Here is an 18446-nt window from a genome sequence, read left to right on the forward strand (position 1 = left end):
CGGCTGACAGGGAAACCCCGGGTGGGATCCCGCTCTGTCCCCTCTAGACCCTCTGCCGCAAAGCGGGGATTGCGCGATCTCCCGATCTCCCTATCCCCCTTTCCCCGACCCTTAATTCCACTCCCGGGTACGGGATCGCCCCGCACTCCTCGGGACGGCGGTTTAAGCGCCATTCCCGAGCCTGGGGCCACCGGGGCTCTGGCAGGGCCGGAGCGGCCCCAGGAGCGCGGCGCGCAGCCGGCTCCGCCCGCGGCAGGGCGGGATGGGCCCGGCTCCGCCCCGCGGCTGCGCACACGCCGGATCCGGGGCTCAGCGCCGGCAGCTGCGTCGCTCCAGGAGCCTCCGGTTCTGCCGCTGTGCCGTGCCCGGCCCGGCCCGGCCCGCGGAGCCCGCGCCGCAGGTGGGGACGGAAGGGCGCTCCCGCGGCGGCTGCGGGGCGCTGGCGGAGCCGGGCGGGGGGCGCTGCGGCCGCCCCTGGGCCTCGGCGGGGCCTGGGCAGGCCCGCGGCGGGGCGGGGGGCCGGGGGCCTGAGCTGGCCCGGCCCGGCCCGGCCTTGCCCCCTGCCCTGCCGTGCCCTGCCGTGCCCTGCCTTGCCCCTGCTCCGGGACGGCTCCTGCGCTGAGAGCACCCCAGGCCGAGCGGGGACCGGGGGCCGGCCGGGCAGCCCAGCAGCAGCCGAGCTGGCCGGGCCTTGGTCCAAGCCTGCCGGCTGTAAACTTCGCCATGTTTGTGAGAGCAGCTAGCGCTGATGGACGAGAAAATCCCTTAACCTCAGGATTTTTGAGTCCTTTATTTCGGCAGCGCCCGCCTTACCGCTCAGGCAGTGTCCGAGGCGCGGGTCTGTGACGGGGTGGGGAAAGGCAGCGCTGGTCGTGCCCAGCCGAGCTGGAGCAGCCTGTGGCTGCCAAGTCACTGCCTTACCCTGCCGCGTCCTCTGCTTCCGAGGAGCTTGGGATGTTCGCGGTTAAGGTGCAGCTGATGGGGTAAACGGTGGTTGCGATTCGAAATTTATTGCTGTATTGAAAAAGAAGTAGGGTTGTAATCTCAAGTTTATACGTTTGGATATAAAGGGTAAGAACATCAGCCAAACTTGCTGGAGAAATATAACAATATAGTTTGACTCTATGAAGTTTCACTGAGTTTATAAACAAAGTAGTTTCTTCTAGTCTTGCATGCAGCTCAGGATGTGGTGGTTCGGTCTGTCTTGTGACGCTGTTTGGGTTTTGTCCATGTACCATTGTGCTGCAGTGCACAGCAAGTTGAAGGGTGCGGTCGTAAACAAAAGCCACTTGTCACATTTTTAATTTACCGAACCCATTTATTACAAACTGTGAATTCACGGAAATCCCAGCTAAGCTCAAGGGGAATGTAACATCAGTTACAGGAGACTGCACCAAAGCAGAGCTGTTCATGAAGCAGGATTTCTGACTTTGTTGACAGCATGGAAGCTGTGACATACAGAGATGTTACATTGTCAGAGTTACTGCTGTTCAGCCTCTAAGTGCTCTATAAAAGAACATGTTTTTGATTTGTGGTCAACTGTAATAAGGTTCAGGCTTGGCTAGGGGAAAAAGCATGCTGGTGAATCCAATTTTGCTTGAAGATGGTTCTGTGTTTTCCTGTTTGTGAACTGAGACGTTTCTCCTTGATCTCTGGCACCATTAAATTCAATTATTGAAGCTCAGGTACAGTTGGCATTGAAGGATGCACCTGCTGTAGTACCTAACCTAGTACCTAATTCAAGTAAAGGATGTGCTCTTGAAAGGAGTTCCCAGCCATCCTTGCCTGCTGCACTTTGGTTCATGTCACAGTGTGATCAGGGAGTGTGTGAACTTTTCCTTCTGTAAGAAGCTAAAACTAGAAGGTGCACTTCTGTTGTCAGGTGTTGGATTAAGTGGTGGCAGAACAGCACGATCCCTAAGCTTTCAGATCTGTAATTGTGACAGCTATTGCCTAAGCTGCAAGACTCAAGTTCCGTAGCTTGAAGGCTGTAGGTCAGCTGCAAGGAGAAAAGTAAACAAAAACTCCATGGGAAATAATTGTCAACAGTATCAGCAGCTTTTTCAGGATTTGTTTTCAATAGCTCAGTAGTTTTAATTTTCAGTTCAACAATTTCCATTATTGAATGGCTCCCAAACATAAAATGTTTAAAAAGTACTGTAGCAGCAGAAGGGTAAATAGCTTTCCTGCTTCTAAATGTTTATTGACATAAGTGAAAAAAATAATCCTGCATATTTGCTGGGGCAGTAACTGGGACTAGTTGGCATTTGTTGACTTACTTTCCTTCTCCCACATTCACCTAGCCTTTGTGGCAGTGTAATGAATTAATGTTGTGTTTGCATTGCCATCAGTATTGAGATATTTCTGTTCTGTCTTGAGTAGTTAGTTTAAAATATTCCAGCTTATTTTCCTCTTTTAATCTTCCTCTTAGGGCTTCCTTTTAGTGAACCAGCATGATAATTCCTAGCTGACATTCTAAAAATACCTGTTAATGGACAAAAAAAAAACAAACCCCAGTGAAGTTATGCATATTCTTTTTTAATCAATTAATCAATTGATTGATCAATTGATTTGTCAATCAATATTAATCAATTTTATTCCTCAAAAATTTGACTGCTGTCTCTGTGTGTTAAGTAACTAAAGTGGGTTATATGGATCAGCTGAACAACTAAGTGCCATTGCTGTAGAGGTTTATTTTTTTTCTCTTGCAGTTTTTTTCCCACATGTTGCAAACTGGGGTGTTTCTGCTTACTGCACTTTTTCACAGACTTTAGTTTCAAATGTTCTGTTTTTCAAGGTGTTTTCAGTGTCATGGCTAAAAAGCGACAGTAATGAGGAAAAATTAAAATACACACAGGTAACAAAAATGTTTTTGGGAGTGCTACTCTTTTTTAAACAAGTCTTTATAAAGGCTATATATTGGTGGATGCTATGTTTAAGTAACTCCCATTTTTCACTTGACTTCCCTGTGAACTAGTCCTCTTTTGAATTATAGGGAGTCATTGGTTTAAATACTGGGTGATCTACATTTTTAGCTTGGAAATGAACAGCCAATCCTATTTTCTCAAAACAAGTCCAGGCTAAAAAATTTACTAAAATTTGGTTTGTCATGTGTGTAGAATTTGCTCAAAATTGCTTTCTATGGCCCAGTGTTGATTTTTTTTTTAATACAAAGATTAGTGTGCTGTGTTAAAGCTCTACAGTAACAATCCTTTGAAAAGCTGTTGCAACTTTTGCCTGCAGTTGTACTGTTCTAACTTTAAAGCCTCTCATTGATCCCCTTTCAACCTGTGCATATTGGAGAATCTGAACAAAGCTCCCAGTTTATTCAGGTTCTTTACAGTTTGGGATTGACTCCAGCTTGACCAGGCCTTAGTGCTTTGCAGGTCCTGAACAAAGGAGAGCTGAGTCTTGTCTGACTGTGGCCACACACTAACAGTTACCTGGTGCAGAGCAATAAAGGCAAGCCATGTTTGAATCGTTCTCCCTGAAAACATCTTCTGATTTTTTTTTAGACATGGGAAAATCACTTTCTCACCTGCCTATGCATACATGCAAGGAAGATGGCTGTGATGGAAGCTCAGTGTCTGATAATGTGAGGAATGGTTTGGTTCACTCGGAAGTGCACAATGAGGACAGCAGATGTGGAGATGTCTCGCAGTTTCCCTATGTGGAATTTACAGGAAGGGACAGTGTCACCTGCCCAACCTGCCAGGGAACAGGAAGAATTCCACGAGGTAAGTTTCTTTGTTTATTATTTTATTTCTTTTTTTAACCTATAAATTTTCATAATAATCATATGCAGTTGTAATAATGCATAACAAATAGCTTTTCAAGTCAAGATGAAGTTTTCTCATCTTCTTTTTTCAGCACTAAGCATTCATTTTGTTACACTAGATGAGTGTAACAAATTGGGTCGGCTGTTACACCTTGGCTGATACAACTTGGTTCTCCTCTTGTCTGTACAATGCAACTGTTTCTTCCTCCTCAGCTTTGAATCCACCTATCACCATAGGTCTTGCAAGTTAAATTAGCAAACCTTTAGTTTCATGACATTTTGTTGCATCCCTTTTTTGTCTATCTATTTTAAAAAATTTGATTCAATAGATAACTGCAAAAATGGCTGCAAATACGGAGATGAAAAAGCAGACCTGGGCTGCAACACCTCTTCCCTGATTTATAGTGAATTTTTTTGCCCTCACTGCTGCCAGTGTCCCTTGTTTTCCTTTATCCTGCTTTTGTCCCACTGGTGCTTGCTAGGTGGATAGCTCCAGCTTGAAGTTGAAAATATATAGGTTCTTTGGCTGCCTTGGGAAGGAGTAGGCTACACAGCATTCATCTCATACCTGTTTTATTTGCTTTGCCCTCATCCTTTACTTTTCCTCTTGGTAAAACATGCTGCTTTGTTATGCTTCTGTCCTGAATGATAAGCTCCCTAAATATTTATGAAGCGCCCTGTGAAAGGAGAACGCGGGATATCTGAAACCGGGCAGAAGGAGAGCCAAGTGGGCCAAGCAAGGCACAGCATTTTGCTTCAGCTGTGAGATTTTCCCTTTGACTGGGAAAGAGCTGATGAGATGATTTCACATTTGAGTTTGCCTTTGCTAGACCTCTTACCCAAAATAGATTATTGGGTGTAAAAGCTCTTGGAGCTGATTTTGGGCAGCAGCTCAGGAAACTTGAGTGATGTCTGTGCCGTGTTGTGCTGTGAAATTAGGTTATGACACAGTTCACAAACACTTGTGTCTCACCTTTGTAGAAGGACCAGGGAGCATAGAATATTTCAGTGGTTGCAAGTACCGCAAGAGATTTGTGTTTTAGCTGTTAAACTTTCTACTACAAATACATGTATTCTTGGAGTACCTCTGAATTCAGCAAATTTCACACCTGGAAAAGCTATGAAACTAAAAATTGCCTTAGCCAGAAAGGGTAAAAAAGTTTGTTCTGTTAACTTGAAATACTTGTTAATATCAATACCACGTTTTACTCAAAGTGCAGAAATAGCAGGATTTCTATGTTCAAAAGCTTCTTATTTTCACTGTAGAATCCTTGGATGTAATACTTAATTTTTAGTTAATTATTTTATTAAAGATTTTGCAGTAAGTGTAAAAGCATGCACGTTGTATATACATTCTAATGAAATAATGTGATTGAACTTAAAATGAGTTATTAGAGGTAAGAGGATTGTGTTTGTATTAATCCTTAGTATTTTAGAGAAGAAAAAATTGTCATGTTTGGAGGTCATTTGAGGGGAGAGGGGAAAAATTGAGAATGACAGCATGACTAGTAAGACTATAATTAATATGTGATATGATGGCTAAACTATAATAAATCCATGAAATTGTTTTGTTACTTGAACAGCTTTAGTTTTTAGCATGATGTATGAAAGGAGTATTGTGATATTTTCTTAAAAGTTGAAGATGCTTCAATGAAACAGAGATGAAAATGTGCTTTAAATTGGTAGAGGCTTTTTAGAAGGTTGATGTTTTGCATGCTGCTGTATGCTTGGTTAGCAAGTTTTGCTTAGCTTAGTGATTCAGCATGAAATCATTGCCAAGTGCTTGATTAGCTAAGTGATGATTTGATCAAATTCTGCATTTGGCTTAAGAATTGCATATTTGACTTGGCCTTGAGGCCTCTGTTCTCATACAGTTCCACAACAAATAGCAAAAGCTCTACCGGCAGATGTAGTACACGTATTTTCAACTACTCATCTGTGCGTGTGCTATTCACTTCTGCTGTTAACATATCCCCTATAAAAATGCTGTCCAGTGACATAACTTTCATGGAGAAATTCCAGTAGATACTTACTTTGACTTCCAGGGTGCTGCAGCTCAGCAGCACCATGATAAATACAGTTTTATGTATTCCTGATTTCCAGAATGCAGTGTATGCATAGCTTGTGTTGCCCAGATCACCTGTATTGTTAGCTTTGGTTGTTTCAGTTTGGGCTTGTTGTTTGTTGGGTTTTTTTAACTAAACCTGACCTCTGCTTTTTCAGAAGAGTACATGCAGAATGCCTTCTGGATCAGTTCTTACTGCCCAAGCTTCTGAATGTTTTGTCCCGTGAGTTCATATGGTCTGCCATAAATAGCTCAGAGCTGTTCTGCATCTCTTTTTCTCCAGGAAGTGGTGCCAGAGGCAGTACTGTCTTTGGTCATGTGTGCAGCACAGAGGCAGAATTTATTGCTGTTTTGGTCCTTGTGGACTTGGTACTTTTTCATCTTGATGTTGCGTAATCCATGCTCTATTTCAGAAAGTGACATCAGCTACAGTAGCATTTGACCTGGGTCTTTATCTGGAATTTAAATGTTTATCTTTAGTGTTTATTCTTTGGTGCCACTCAGTTGTATCGGTTACTCTTTGTTTGAAAGAGCTGCAACAGCACTTATTCTTTGTTTAAATTCTGAAAGGGTGTTTTTGTTTCCAGGGCAGGAAAATCAGCTGGTGGCCTTAATTCCATACAGTGATCAGAGACTGCGGCCAAGAAGAACGTAAGTCAATAGCTGTTTGTGATACCTGAATCTAGAGTTAATTATTCTCTTCAGTTAAAATTCAACAATTCAAAGGATTTAGCAATAAGAAGAATCAAGCAAAAAAAATCACTGTAATGCTTTCTTGCATTCATTATTGGAAGAACAGGGCTTGTGGGTAATATCAGCCTTAACCTCTAACTCTTGGTGAGTTATTTATTAACAGGTGTGCACTTCCATCGCAATACGTCTTGGTACAAAGCTAAGGAATACTGTATGACCTATTCATGTTTACAGTGATGATGTATGTCTTAATCTCTGTAACATCCTAATTGATCTAAGCAGACACATCTTCTCTGTTAGAATTTGAGTTAATCAGTAGCATCTTTGAGCCACTACTACAAAATAGGTCACCTTAAATTAATTAGTAACATTCTGTTTTTTGCAGCTAGAAAAAAACAACAATTTATGATACATAATTATATTTAATTTTAGCATAGCATAATAGCATATTTAATTTTTTTCTAGGATCTACTTAGGGGGTTCACTACAGTGCTCAAGGCTTCTTGTTTTGACATGTTTTGATTTTTACTTTTTTTTAATGTTTTGATATTTGTAGTAAATTGAAATGAGTGCCAGGTAAAAGAAATATAGTAGCTTCACATAATACTATTCTGGATAATATATCTGATGTAATGGTAGTGCAAATATGGAACATACTACTTTGGTGGTCAAATCTTGACAAAATTGGAGCTGAAGTAGATCCTTTTATTTGTGGAGTGTTTTTTATTATCTTTCACACCACTACCACCACCCCACCTTCCTGTGCACACACACAGCCACACCCACACAAACACACCCTTTTCTGTTAGCTTGATTGTGAATTTCCTGCTTCTTAGCTGAAGTCCTAACACTTTCACTGGTAGTCGGGATTCTCTGTCATAAGAGCTTTATTTTGTGTTCTGGGGTTTTTTTGTGAGACTTTCACAAAATGATGGAAGTTGTGCTATAAATAAATGTTAACGGGAAGCGGGTTTGTTTCAAAGCACATAAATATTTACCTCTTCCATTTTGCTTTGCAAGTTACTAATGTCAGGATAACCACATGATTTGAAATGTGATTTTTGATGTATATGCAAGAGTAACAGCTGTTTAAGACAAAGCTGTGAAGTGCAGCATAGGTTTTTTTCCCCTTTTTAGAAGCTAATGGAAGCTAGAAATAGACTGAATTAGTTGTATTGACTAGTCCTGCTCCTTATCACTTAAAATAGCATGTCACTTTTTTAATGTGCTTTTGACTCTGAATTGTGTTTTTTTTTCCTCCAGAAAGCTCTATGTGACTGCTTCTGTGACTGTATGTTTGCTACTTTCTGGGCTGGCTGTATTTTTCTTGTTTCCTCGCTCAATTGATGTTCAGTACATTGGTGTGAAGTCAGTATATGTCAATTACGAACAGGAAAGGCGGATAATCTATCTCAATATTACGGTAAGTTTGACTTTTTGGGTGTTTGCAGTGCATGAATGCAACAGGAGATACTGCTTTGTGAGTTTAATGTAGGTAGAAACTGTGGTCTGGCTGAAAAGCTTAGTTGGTGCCTTAAGAACTAGAGTTGGTGACCGGTTTAAAAATGTAATGGAGCCTGCTGTGGCTGGTTCCTGTAGCTGTAGCTAATAGAGATGTAGTTACAAGCTGACACTGGGTAAGCTGACTCTGTTTTCAAGGGAACAGTAACTTTGGAGTTCTCAGTGTTACTTTTGGAATAGGTCTGAAATGTAGTATGTGTTTGTAGGAATGCTATTTGCTACTGCCCTGGTATTATGCCTCTGTCATAATTAGTGTTGAGGAAAAATACTTTCTTATCCACCTTAAAACTTAAAGGAGCTCTTCCTAGACAGTTCTTGATTTCTTTGTAGTGACTTTCATACAGGTTTGCCTAAAGACTTTGGGTAGAGTTCTTAATTTTAAATAAAGCAAAGCTGCCAAGGGAGAAAGAGGTCCTTTGATAGCTAAATTTCCTGGAAGGAATAATCAAGGATAGGAAGAAATGCAGTATTTGAAGTGGAGGGTTATTACCAGGAAAGTTGTGCAGAAGTTTGTGTTATCCAATATATTCACTAAACAAACTTAGAAGTGATGGTGACCCTACTCCTCTCTGCAGTTCTCACAGGCAGGAAAATCTGCTTGCAGAATTTCTGATATTACTGTCTGGTGCACAAGATTCAAAATGCTTGCTCATCAAGGTACACAGAATGGATAGGTGTTACTGTTTTGTGTTTGTTTTTTCAGAACACACTTAATATAACGAATAACAACTACTACTCTGTTGAAGTGGCAAATATCACAGCCCAAGTTCAGTTTTCAAAAACAGTTATTGGCAAAGCACGGTTAAACAACATCACCAACATTGGTCCACTGGATATGAAACAGGTGAGTAGCTTAGGCTTTCAAGGTTAAACATGTGTTAATCTTCATAAATAAATCTACTTACTGGTTTTTTCATTGCTTTTTTATCATGGTTTTCTTTTTTAGATTGATTATATGGTGCCCACAGTCATACAAGATGAAATGAGCTACATGTAGTAAGTGTGCTCACTTTTAAATATCGCATGGATCTTATTGAAAGTTGCAGTGCTGTTTAAAACAACTTTTTAGTTAGCAGGAATCTGTTTGAAGAGATGCTGGGGCATTTTCTTCAATTTTCGTACTACTGAAAGATAGGTAAACCACAATTGCTTGATTAGTTTCCTATAGTGGCTTGCTGGACCAGGCTATATACCTTTTAAATGGTATCTCTGTTACAGTATTTTAGCCCTTGGCTCTAGTTAGGACTGCTGCTTTAGGGGTGGTAGTGCAGGTGTGTTCCCTAACAAGTTCTCTAGTAACTGTCCTGTAACTTTCTCTGCAGTAGAAGGAAATCTGTATTTGGTGGTATACAAATTAGAGGCTTGTCTTCACATGTTGTGTGTACAGTAGAAAGCAGTGTTTACAGCCTGCCCTTTGAGTGGCTTTATTCATAGCTCCTGACAGTTTTATTTGTCCAACAGACTGTTACCTCTTATATCTTGGTCACAAACCCCAGTTTTAGTTCTCTAACACTGAAATCCAGACTGAACAGAAAGAGTTAACTATTGAGGCTTCAGGTCTGTGCAGTTCTAGTGGATGCCAGCCTCTTTGGGATGGGAGAAAACCTTGTTGTTTTCAATTGTTGAAATAAAATGAAATAGATGTGAAATGCTGAGAGAGGCACAAACTTCAGATCAACAGAAAACATTGAAACTCTGTTACCTTTTAAAAGTGTGTGAGTTAGCTTTATGTAAACACTGAATCTTGTGAATCTGCTCACACTTTGGATGCATGAGGAATAAATAAACTTCATAAACAGCCTTCGTAGAAGTCATGATAATGCTGTATTTTCTTACAATTTGGATAAGCTGATTTCACTGACTCTTTATATTTTATTTTTGTTGGTTCAGGGGGAAAGAATGACAAAGGCATGCAAATATTGTAGGTGGCTGCCAGGCAGTCTTACTGCACTGATCACATACTTTTCATTCTAGAGCTGATAAATTTGTGACCAAGAGCAGTGATTTAAGAAGCAGGGGTTAAAAGTATGCACTTACATGGTGCTCTTTAGGGCTGGTATGTAGAACATGTCAGAAAATGTAAGTCTCAAAAGGTTATCTTGCAAGAGCACAATAACTTTGACTTTGGAACATCTGTATGTTGGTTAAAGGGTATTTTGCATAATATAGAAGTGGATGAGTCCAGAAAATAGGTGACAAAGTGATACTGACAGACTTTAAATGCAGTGGCTCAGGTTAAGCTTGGTTAGCTTCTGGAAAATGGAATGAACTCTATCTGAGGACACTTCTGTTGTGTCCTCAGCATTACATGAAAGCAAACACATGTGAAGACAGTGCTTGTGAAAGTAAGACAATGTATGTAGTAGTGGGTCCAGGTGAGCATACAGTCACTGGCAAATTATTCTGTTGCCATTGTCAGCAGCTCTGTAGTCTCTATATACAGACAGCAGAATTTCCAGTTGAAGCCAGAGGTCTTGCTTTTCAGATAATTACCTTGGAAAAGTTTGATGGAAATCTAACAATTGTTCTTCTTTTTTGCAGTGACTTCTGTACTTTACCATCTATCAAAGTACATAACATAGTAGTGATGATGCAGTAAGTATGGTAGTCTTATGTGTGGGAAACAACTTCAGAAGCCATGTAATTCTCATTAACATAATACTCAAATACTTAATCCTGGAGTCTTTGCATCACAGATAAAATGAAGTCAACTTGCTTTTTAGTGTAGTAGCTTTATAGTTACAGAAAGTGAACTGTGTCTTTTGACAGGTTCTGGTGGTGTAAAGACTGGATTGAGAATCATTGTTACTGTATCTGCTGTGCAGTTGGGCTGTAGCCACGTAGTTACTGATGTTTCAAAAACTTTAAAATTACTTTGTGTATCATCCGCTGTTCAAAGCTTGCTGAGAACTTTGATCTTGAAGGAGTTCATGGTTTTAATGCTCTATCAGCAACTGCTTTGTGACAGTGCTTTTTTGTGACTTTGCATGAATTTCAGAATGGTGGGGTCTTTCGTTGGTGTGGGACTGGGGCATATCTTTAGAGTATATATAGCATGGCTTGTAGTTTGTTTAATCATTTGCTTATCACAAACAAGAAATATTATTTCTAGTGGTAAATTTTACAAGTAAACCTCAGCTTTAGCATCTTTAGGAAAAAGAACCAGATGTCTCTCATGAAGAAAATCTATAGTGGTAAATCAGTAATGTTCTTAAATTTATTTAAAACATATTTTGTTCCAAAACCTTTTCCTTAATGACCCTAGTAATGTAAACACAGTGATTTTTAGGATAGGAAACTCAAAATCTCTTCTCTTCTGTCTTTTTAAGAGTGACAGTGACAACCTCGTACTTAGGCCACCCTGAGCAAATATCCCAGGAGAGATACCAGTATGTGGACTGTGGAGGAAACACGACCTACCAGCTGGGCCAGTCAGAATATTTAAATGTCCTTCAGCCTCCGCAGTAAAAGCACCTGTTGGTTGGTGTGGAATGACTGCAGTTGGTGCTTGCAGAGATCCTTTGGATAGAGCTGGTGTTCCGCGGAGCGGAGAGTACATGCGATGTACAGCATAGCAAACGTGGAGATCTGTACACTTTAGATGCAAGGAGGGAAAGGTGCAAATTGTAAATAGGTGCACTTGTTAAATGTTGTGTTTTCCCCTTCTGTTTGCTTTCTGTTACTGCAAGCACTTCTGTCAAGTTGTGTGGTGGGGGGAGAGGGGGAATATCAGATTCTTGAACAGAACTGGGACTTTTCCTTACAGTGTGGTACATCAACTTAGAGTAACTGTGTGTATGTCTGTGTTTAGGTGAAATGTGTCACTAATGAGCATTTTTTAAAAGTAATACTCATAAATTTTCAGTTTATACTTCAGTTCTTGATATTTGACTATTGAAAACGGAATGTTACTACTTAAATAACAAGATTACTTTGAGGTGTCTGGGTATGAAATTTCTGTTAGTAACCCAGTGGCAGTAGCTCTTTATTTTGGGATTCTACACTTTATTTGCTATCCATGATTAGAGGGGACATGCAGTCTATGAAAGCCAGGAAAGCTCTTTTGGATGACACTATAGCTGAATGTGCAGTTTCTAGAATCTGGCATCTTTACATTCATATTCCCTCTGGGATGTTATAAGGAGAATATGTATTGTTAGATTTAAAGCTGGGTTTAAAAACTTAACAAGAAACAACCCCCACAACAATTACTGACAAAGGAAAAATACAAGATTCTAGAAAACAAATAAGACTTTACCAGTCTGTTTTTAGTAAGCCTTTTAGAACAGGTATTAAAATCAAGATTGTGCAGTTGGAACTAGGTGGGAAACTTTGAGCATGGGTTTGGAGAGCTTGGTGTAAATTTTTGTGATTTTTTTACTGTTTTAATATATTATGTACCTAAGCAACTTTTAAGTGTTAATATGTTGGGTTCATTTCTCATGCAGACTCAGTAAGCAAATGCAGTAGTCATCTGTACCTCCAGAGCACTCAATGGTCACATCAAAGTTATGTAAGGGAAGATGAAGCAATTCCTTCTGTAGGAGTAAATGCTGATGGCATTGTGAGATTACTGACTGACAGCACAAAATAGTTTCTGTAGCACAGTTTGCACATGTGAATTTCTGGGGTAATTGTCAATCATGATGATTATAAACTTTGGGTCCAAAGTTGTTTGACTCATAAAGGCTGACTGTTGTGAGGGTTAACTTTTTAATTAGCTAGATCAGGATTGTTTTATTTCTGAATTAGCTGAGATGGAGCTGTAAGAAGGTACTATTAGAACTGTTGCATTGTCATGAATAATGTATTTTTTAAAATAGGTATTACTGTTTTTGTGCTGCCTATGTCCTGGAAATAAGCTACACAAAATGAATTGGCAATAAACACAATAGAAAAAGGCTTCTGAGTCACTTGCCACTAACAATCTCTGATGCTCCAGTACTTCAGGGAAGATACATGTCTAGATTATTCTCTTTTTGCTGGCCTCTTACATGGACCTAAGGGGGTGGGTGGGGAAAAAAATGTGGGTGATGTAAGACTGATTTAAGAGACTTTAAGTAACCATAATAAAGCCCCTCCTCCTCTATGTCAATTGCTATGAGCACTTACTCTAGAGTCTGTGAAAACCTTTGGAACCTCAGCTATCATATAGTTGTCATATATCAGTTTCATGTAGTTGCTGATAAGATGAAGACTTCATCTTTTGCCTTTAGAGAACTTCTGTAACTGGAGTAGTCCATTGACATGACTTATTGTGGTTATATTCTGAAGATTATTCTTGATTTTGGGCCCTTAAAAGTAAACATTCTTTAATACAGCTCACAGTCATGAGGGAAACTAGTCCACAACTGACTCACCTTTCTAGAGTTTGGTTGAGGTTCAGTCCTGTAGCTGCTAAAATGCATTTATAAGCTTGTCTGATAGCCTGTAAAGATACAGGTGATAACTAAAGACCAGGAGAGTGGGGAGCTGGCTAGAAGCAGAGAGGTAAACTCATGATACCTGTTGTAAAAAGATATGCTGATAATGGCAGTTAGGGAGAGAATTATGGTTTAAATCATACCTGAACTGAAGTCTGCCAGCAAGTGACACAAGCTCTTTTCCTCTAGGCTTAAATATTTACACACTGGAGTGTTGTTTTTGTTTGGGGGTTGTTGTTTGTGGTTTTTGAAATAGAAAAAGAAGAAAACAGTTGTAGGAAGATAGTTATATTGATTTAAAACAAATTTTTCTTCCAGGGATGAAAAGTAGTCTAAAATAAGTGGAATGGCACAATGATCAAATTATTTGGTGACAATAGTGAAAGCTGCTTTTGCACAAGCATGGCAGGGGGAAGTTATACTTTATGCAGTGTTGAGACTCAAACTGGCTTTTGAAATTTAATCAATACTTAAATCTGTGATTCTTAACCTTGCATGAAGTGCTTGGAATTCTCTGGTTTAAATTAAAGAATGGAGTGGAGTTATTATTTCCATGTATGTGTCAAAAGAGAGAGGATAAAACTCAGTTTATTTCATCTAGGATATCTAAACATCAATTTGTGATAGACTTACTGAATGATGAAGAGTTCTCCTCTTAAGAAACAAACTGTGGGTTAAAAATGCCACTGAATTCTCAAATTAAGTCAATATTAGGAGAATAAAAGGCTTAAGGTTCCAAGTGCTAGTATTCCCTTGCACAAGTGTCAGCATATTACTAACCAAATAAGGCAAGTCTTTCAATTTATCTACTGATTTTAATATAGCATTTCATCAGATAAATAGGTAAACATCTGTGTGAATATTTAACTTGTACTTGCTTTATGTGACCAAGCTTGGAAACATGCTAAGGGAGCAAGGGAGCTCACTGTTAACTTGTATAACTTTGTAAATGAGGTATCAGTATAGATCCAAGTGCCAGACCTTTCATTTTTCGCATTCATTTTATCTTGATCTTAAAATAAAAAAGGCAAGCCTTTCAGTTCAGTTGTAAATCAATAAATACAATTCTCTCCAGAAAGTCGACTTGAAAAATTAAACTTTTTTCCTGGTTTTTCTTATGTGTGTCTTCTAAAGTGATTCATATTTCACTTGTAACTTCATCTGGTCTTAGAACACTATCAAATACCTTTATGCTGATATTGCAGTGTGTTTATTTCTGGTAGAATTCTTTTCACTTGAATACTTTGTAGCAATTCCTTTACCAAAACCTGTTGCACTTTAAAATGGAAGCTCTGATAGTTATTTCTTAAAACAGTAAGAAATATAGTCCGATGTTGCACTGTAATGGCACTATTGAAAATCAGCTTAATGTATTCTGTTTAAAAAACTATAAAATTTCAAAAATATAACTGAAGTATGGAACACTTAAATGCATAAGAATGCTGACTCTTTGACCGTTGGAGAACAAAGTTATTGTACATTTCAAATATACTGCTTTAAAAATAAAAGAATTGGTAAATAACCATCCAAGATCCAAACCATCAAAGATCTAATCATCAAATATCTATTTGGAGAGTTTTAAAGGGAAGCACTCTTATTAAAAGATGAAATACCTGACAGTCCTGAATTCCTGGTGTAGGAAAAAGCCTGTAGAAGTTCATTCATAATTTCTTTACTCATCTCAATGTCATAGGGATGGTTGCTTAATTCCTAATCTTTTGTGAAGACAAACCGTAGGTATCTTTTTCCTCTGTGGTATAACTTTGAAGTTCTTAGTGCACTTCTGATGTGTGCATGACCTTGATATTAACATTGTAGAGTTTATATTTTGCAGCCTGACGTTGGCAGATTGGAGTACATGTTTTAGTTGACTTTGCTTCAAATTGTCCTTGCAGTTATGCAAGTGAATATGTTTTTTCATAGTAGTGCATTGCAAACATGCCTGGGCTTTTTAGCATGTGGTTTATAAAGGGAACCATTTAAACACCGAACCTCTAAGTGCTTGGATTGAACCATGAGGGTCTTTAACCTGACTGAAGTGCTGTGCCCTCATGATGGAAAGAATGGTGCTTGGAGTGGTATGAGAGAAATTTCTATATTCAGAAAATGTTAAAAGAGAAATAGTGTTATTTCTTATTCAGCATTTAAGGTTTCTCTTTTTTTTTCCTCCTTTTTTTTGAGGGATGGTAGTTGTGGTTTTGTTTTTCTTCTGGCCCTCCTAATCTATAGCAAGACATCTATCTGTTCCCAGACAGCAACTTCTGAAATGGGTGACTTGTTCCAGAGTTGGGCAGCTGTAGGAAGCTTGACATCACCTGCATTGCACTTGTAGAGTTAGGAGATGAGAAAGAACAGCAATGGTACCTCTAAGAACTAAGAACTACATTTTTTATTTGCCTGTCTAATAAAATGCCACAACCCTAGTAGTGCTTCCAGGCTTTCCCCTGCTGAAAGGGAAGGATAAAGAACGCAAGTGCAACCAATATACTTCAGCAATGGACTACTTGCAAATGCCATCAAAATATTTGTTCGTGATGACCCTGGTCACACCAAAAAGTCTCATTTTTTTCTTTGGGCCCAGGGAAGGAGGAATAAATCCCAGCCAAAAGATGTTGAGAACAATTATTTGGCAGTGGCAGACACCCGGTGTTTGTTCCACTTAGAAGTCACCTTCCTATTTTATGTTTAGCTCCGGAATTGTTATCATTACCAGAGGGGTGTTTTGGGGTAGTTCTACTACCTACAGCTATTACCATGTAAATCTGCTTTTCCATGTGTAGGCCAGCCTGCTGGCCAGGAAAACCGGTCTGCATGGGATCTGCACACTTCGTGTGGAGAGCCCTTCAGTCTAGTGGGAGACTGTTCAGTGGGAGTAGCGTCCTGATCCTTATATTCTCCTCCAGCCATCACAAGGATCCTGCAACTTGGATGCATGTGTTTCCTGGGTACTGAAACTGCTTTTGCTTTGCATAGGCAGGGATGTTTAGTACCACACATGTGTGTTAAGGTGCCTGAGTATTTTGGGTCTGACTGACTGTGATTTAGTTTTTTTGTTTATTTTGAGGAAGCAAATTTAACTGCTGTTAACATCCAATGTACAGAGTGTGCATATAATAGCTTGAGATATGTATAGAAATACTAATGAGTGATACTATTTTTGTAACTTAAGATGCTCTTATAAGTGTGTAGCAAACTATCTATCCAGTAAAGCATGGTAAACACTCTAGAAGTCAAAGAGTATTTTAGAATGATTTGTAGGACAGAGAAGCTATGTTAATGTAAGCTAACTGGGGCGCAAGGGATCTTGTTATTCAGAAGTTCAAAATCTGGGCCTAACTTCATTATGAATATATTTCTAGACAGGATTGTTTGACTCAAAGAATGATATTAAATTTTCTATTTAAAAAGCTTGGATCTCTCATATATTTTTTTTAACTGACTTAGTATTTTTCTCTCTTTCTTCCTTGTCTCCTACAAGTTCTCCCTCTATCTCACCATATTTTCCCACTCGCTTTCGTGTATTTTCAAGGATATGACTTCAATTTTTGTAACTTGGCATTCCATGATGTGAAGACTTTGCAATCTACTTTTTTTATACTATGTTTTATTGTGTTAAGTCTGTAATAAACTTGAGTATCTGAAAGCTGAACACCATATGTGAATGAATTAGTGTTGTCTCACTGAACTGCTGAAGTAACTGAGTCCAAACATGGGCTGTCGTGGTGGGTTGACCCCTGCCACCAGGTGAGCCCCCACGCCGTTGCTCATATGCTCTTCCCTCCAGTAGGGTGATGGAAAGAACTGGGACAAAAACAAGAAAACTTGGGTCAGGATGAAGACATTTTAATAGGAGAAGCAAAGCTGTGTTTACAAGCAAAACAAAATAAATTTATTTCCTTGCAGCAGGCAGCTGTTTACAACAGGAAGATAAACTCCATAACCCTTATTAGCCTTCCTTTCTGTTTTTCCTGAGTTTTTATTTCTGGACATGATCCCATATGGAATAGCCCTTTTGTCAGCTGGGAGCAGCTGTCCTGGCTGTGTCCCCTACCAGCTTCCTGACCACTCACAGCCCTGCAGGTTTGGGCGCACACAAAGAGAGAAGAGGCAATGAAAAAGGAAACCTCTGGTGCTGTGTGAACACTACTCAGCATTAGCCAAAACATTGGTGTGTTATCAGCACTGTTTTATCCACAACCCCAAAGCACAGAGCTGTATGGCAGGGATGCTGTAAGGAAAATTAACTCCATCCTAGACAGACCCAGTTAAACCTATCTGCAAAGCTACTTTAAGGAACCACTGTTGCTGAAAAACCTGAATCTTTAAAAACTGGGCAACAAAGAACATGACTTTGGAACATTCAGAACATTCATAATACTCAAATGTTACAAATAGCTTTACACAGATGTTTTGGAACAAATTAGTGGGATATTTTTAATGTTTGTCTTGGAGAAAACTTGTATATTCACAAGTGCTGCACCAGTTTTTTTCTGGTTTGGATAACAAATGAGGATCTTTGTATGTAGAGGGGTTTTGTTTCAGCTTGTGAATCTCTTTAGAAAAGCTGATTTTTTTTAAACTAAATTTAAGTGAAAAAATAACTACAGTCATGCTTGCTGTTTTCTTTTTCATAGATTCATTTTTCCATCCCAGAGTTGTCATAACCATTGTTACAATTGTCCAAGCCCTGTATGGAACACTGTAAGTGGGAGAGCAACAACCTTTAAGCACTCCTTTGTTTAGATAAGAGCTTGAAGAAACTGAAAGATCTGGTTCTGTCTTGTTCTACTGATCTGGAGATGGATTGACAGAAATGTATCTTTAATGGTGAACAGTTTTTGATCCAAAAGCATCAAACTACATTATTTGAATTCCTCTCCTGTGCTATTTTTTTTTTGTTTTTTTGTTTGTTTGTTTGTTTGTTTGTTTGTTTTTTCTATTCAAAGCAGGTAGGGGACTACAAAGG

General features: G+C 39.3%; 1 protein-coding gene across 1 annotated transcript; it reads left to right on the forward strand.

Annotated features, from left to right (window-relative positions):
- The first annotated feature begins 259 nt into the window (after positions 1-259).
- On the forward strand, positions 260-17134 carry TMEM106B (transmembrane protein 106B). The gene is made up of 8 exons (XM_038128238.1): positions 260-400; positions 3516-3737; positions 6431-6494; positions 7800-7959; positions 8761-8901; positions 9004-9053; positions 10599-10652; positions 11387-17134. The coding sequence occupies exons 2-8, from the start codon at positions 3518-3520 to the stop codon at positions 11523-11525; spliced, it is 828 nt and encodes a 275-aa protein (XP_037984166.1). The 5' UTR covers positions 260-400; positions 3516-3517; the 3' UTR covers positions 11526-17134.
- Positions 17135-18446: the final 1312 nt, after the last annotated feature.

This window comes from Motacilla alba, chromosome 2 (genome assembly GCF_015832195.1).
Source record: "Motacilla alba alba isolate MOTALB_02 chromosome 2, Motacilla_alba_V1.0_pri, whole genome shotgun sequence".
Taxonomy (NCBI): Eukaryota; Metazoa; Chordata; class Aves; order Passeriformes; family Motacillidae; genus Motacilla; species Motacilla alba.

Excerpts from the sequence above, each read along its gene's own strand:
- TMEM106B (XM_038128238.1), top strand. The coding sequence starts at position 3,518 with ATGGGAAAATCACTTTCTCACCTGCCTATGCATACATGCAAGGAAGAT. Across the intron at positions 7,960-8,760 it reads TAATCTATCTCAATATTACG|AACACACTTAATATAACGAA; the intron begins GTAAGTTTGACT and ends TTGTTTTTTCAG. Across the intron at positions 9,054-10,598 it reads GATGAAATGAGCTACATGTA|TGACTTCTGTACTTTACCAT; the intron begins GTAAGTGTGCTC and ends TCTTTTTTGCAG.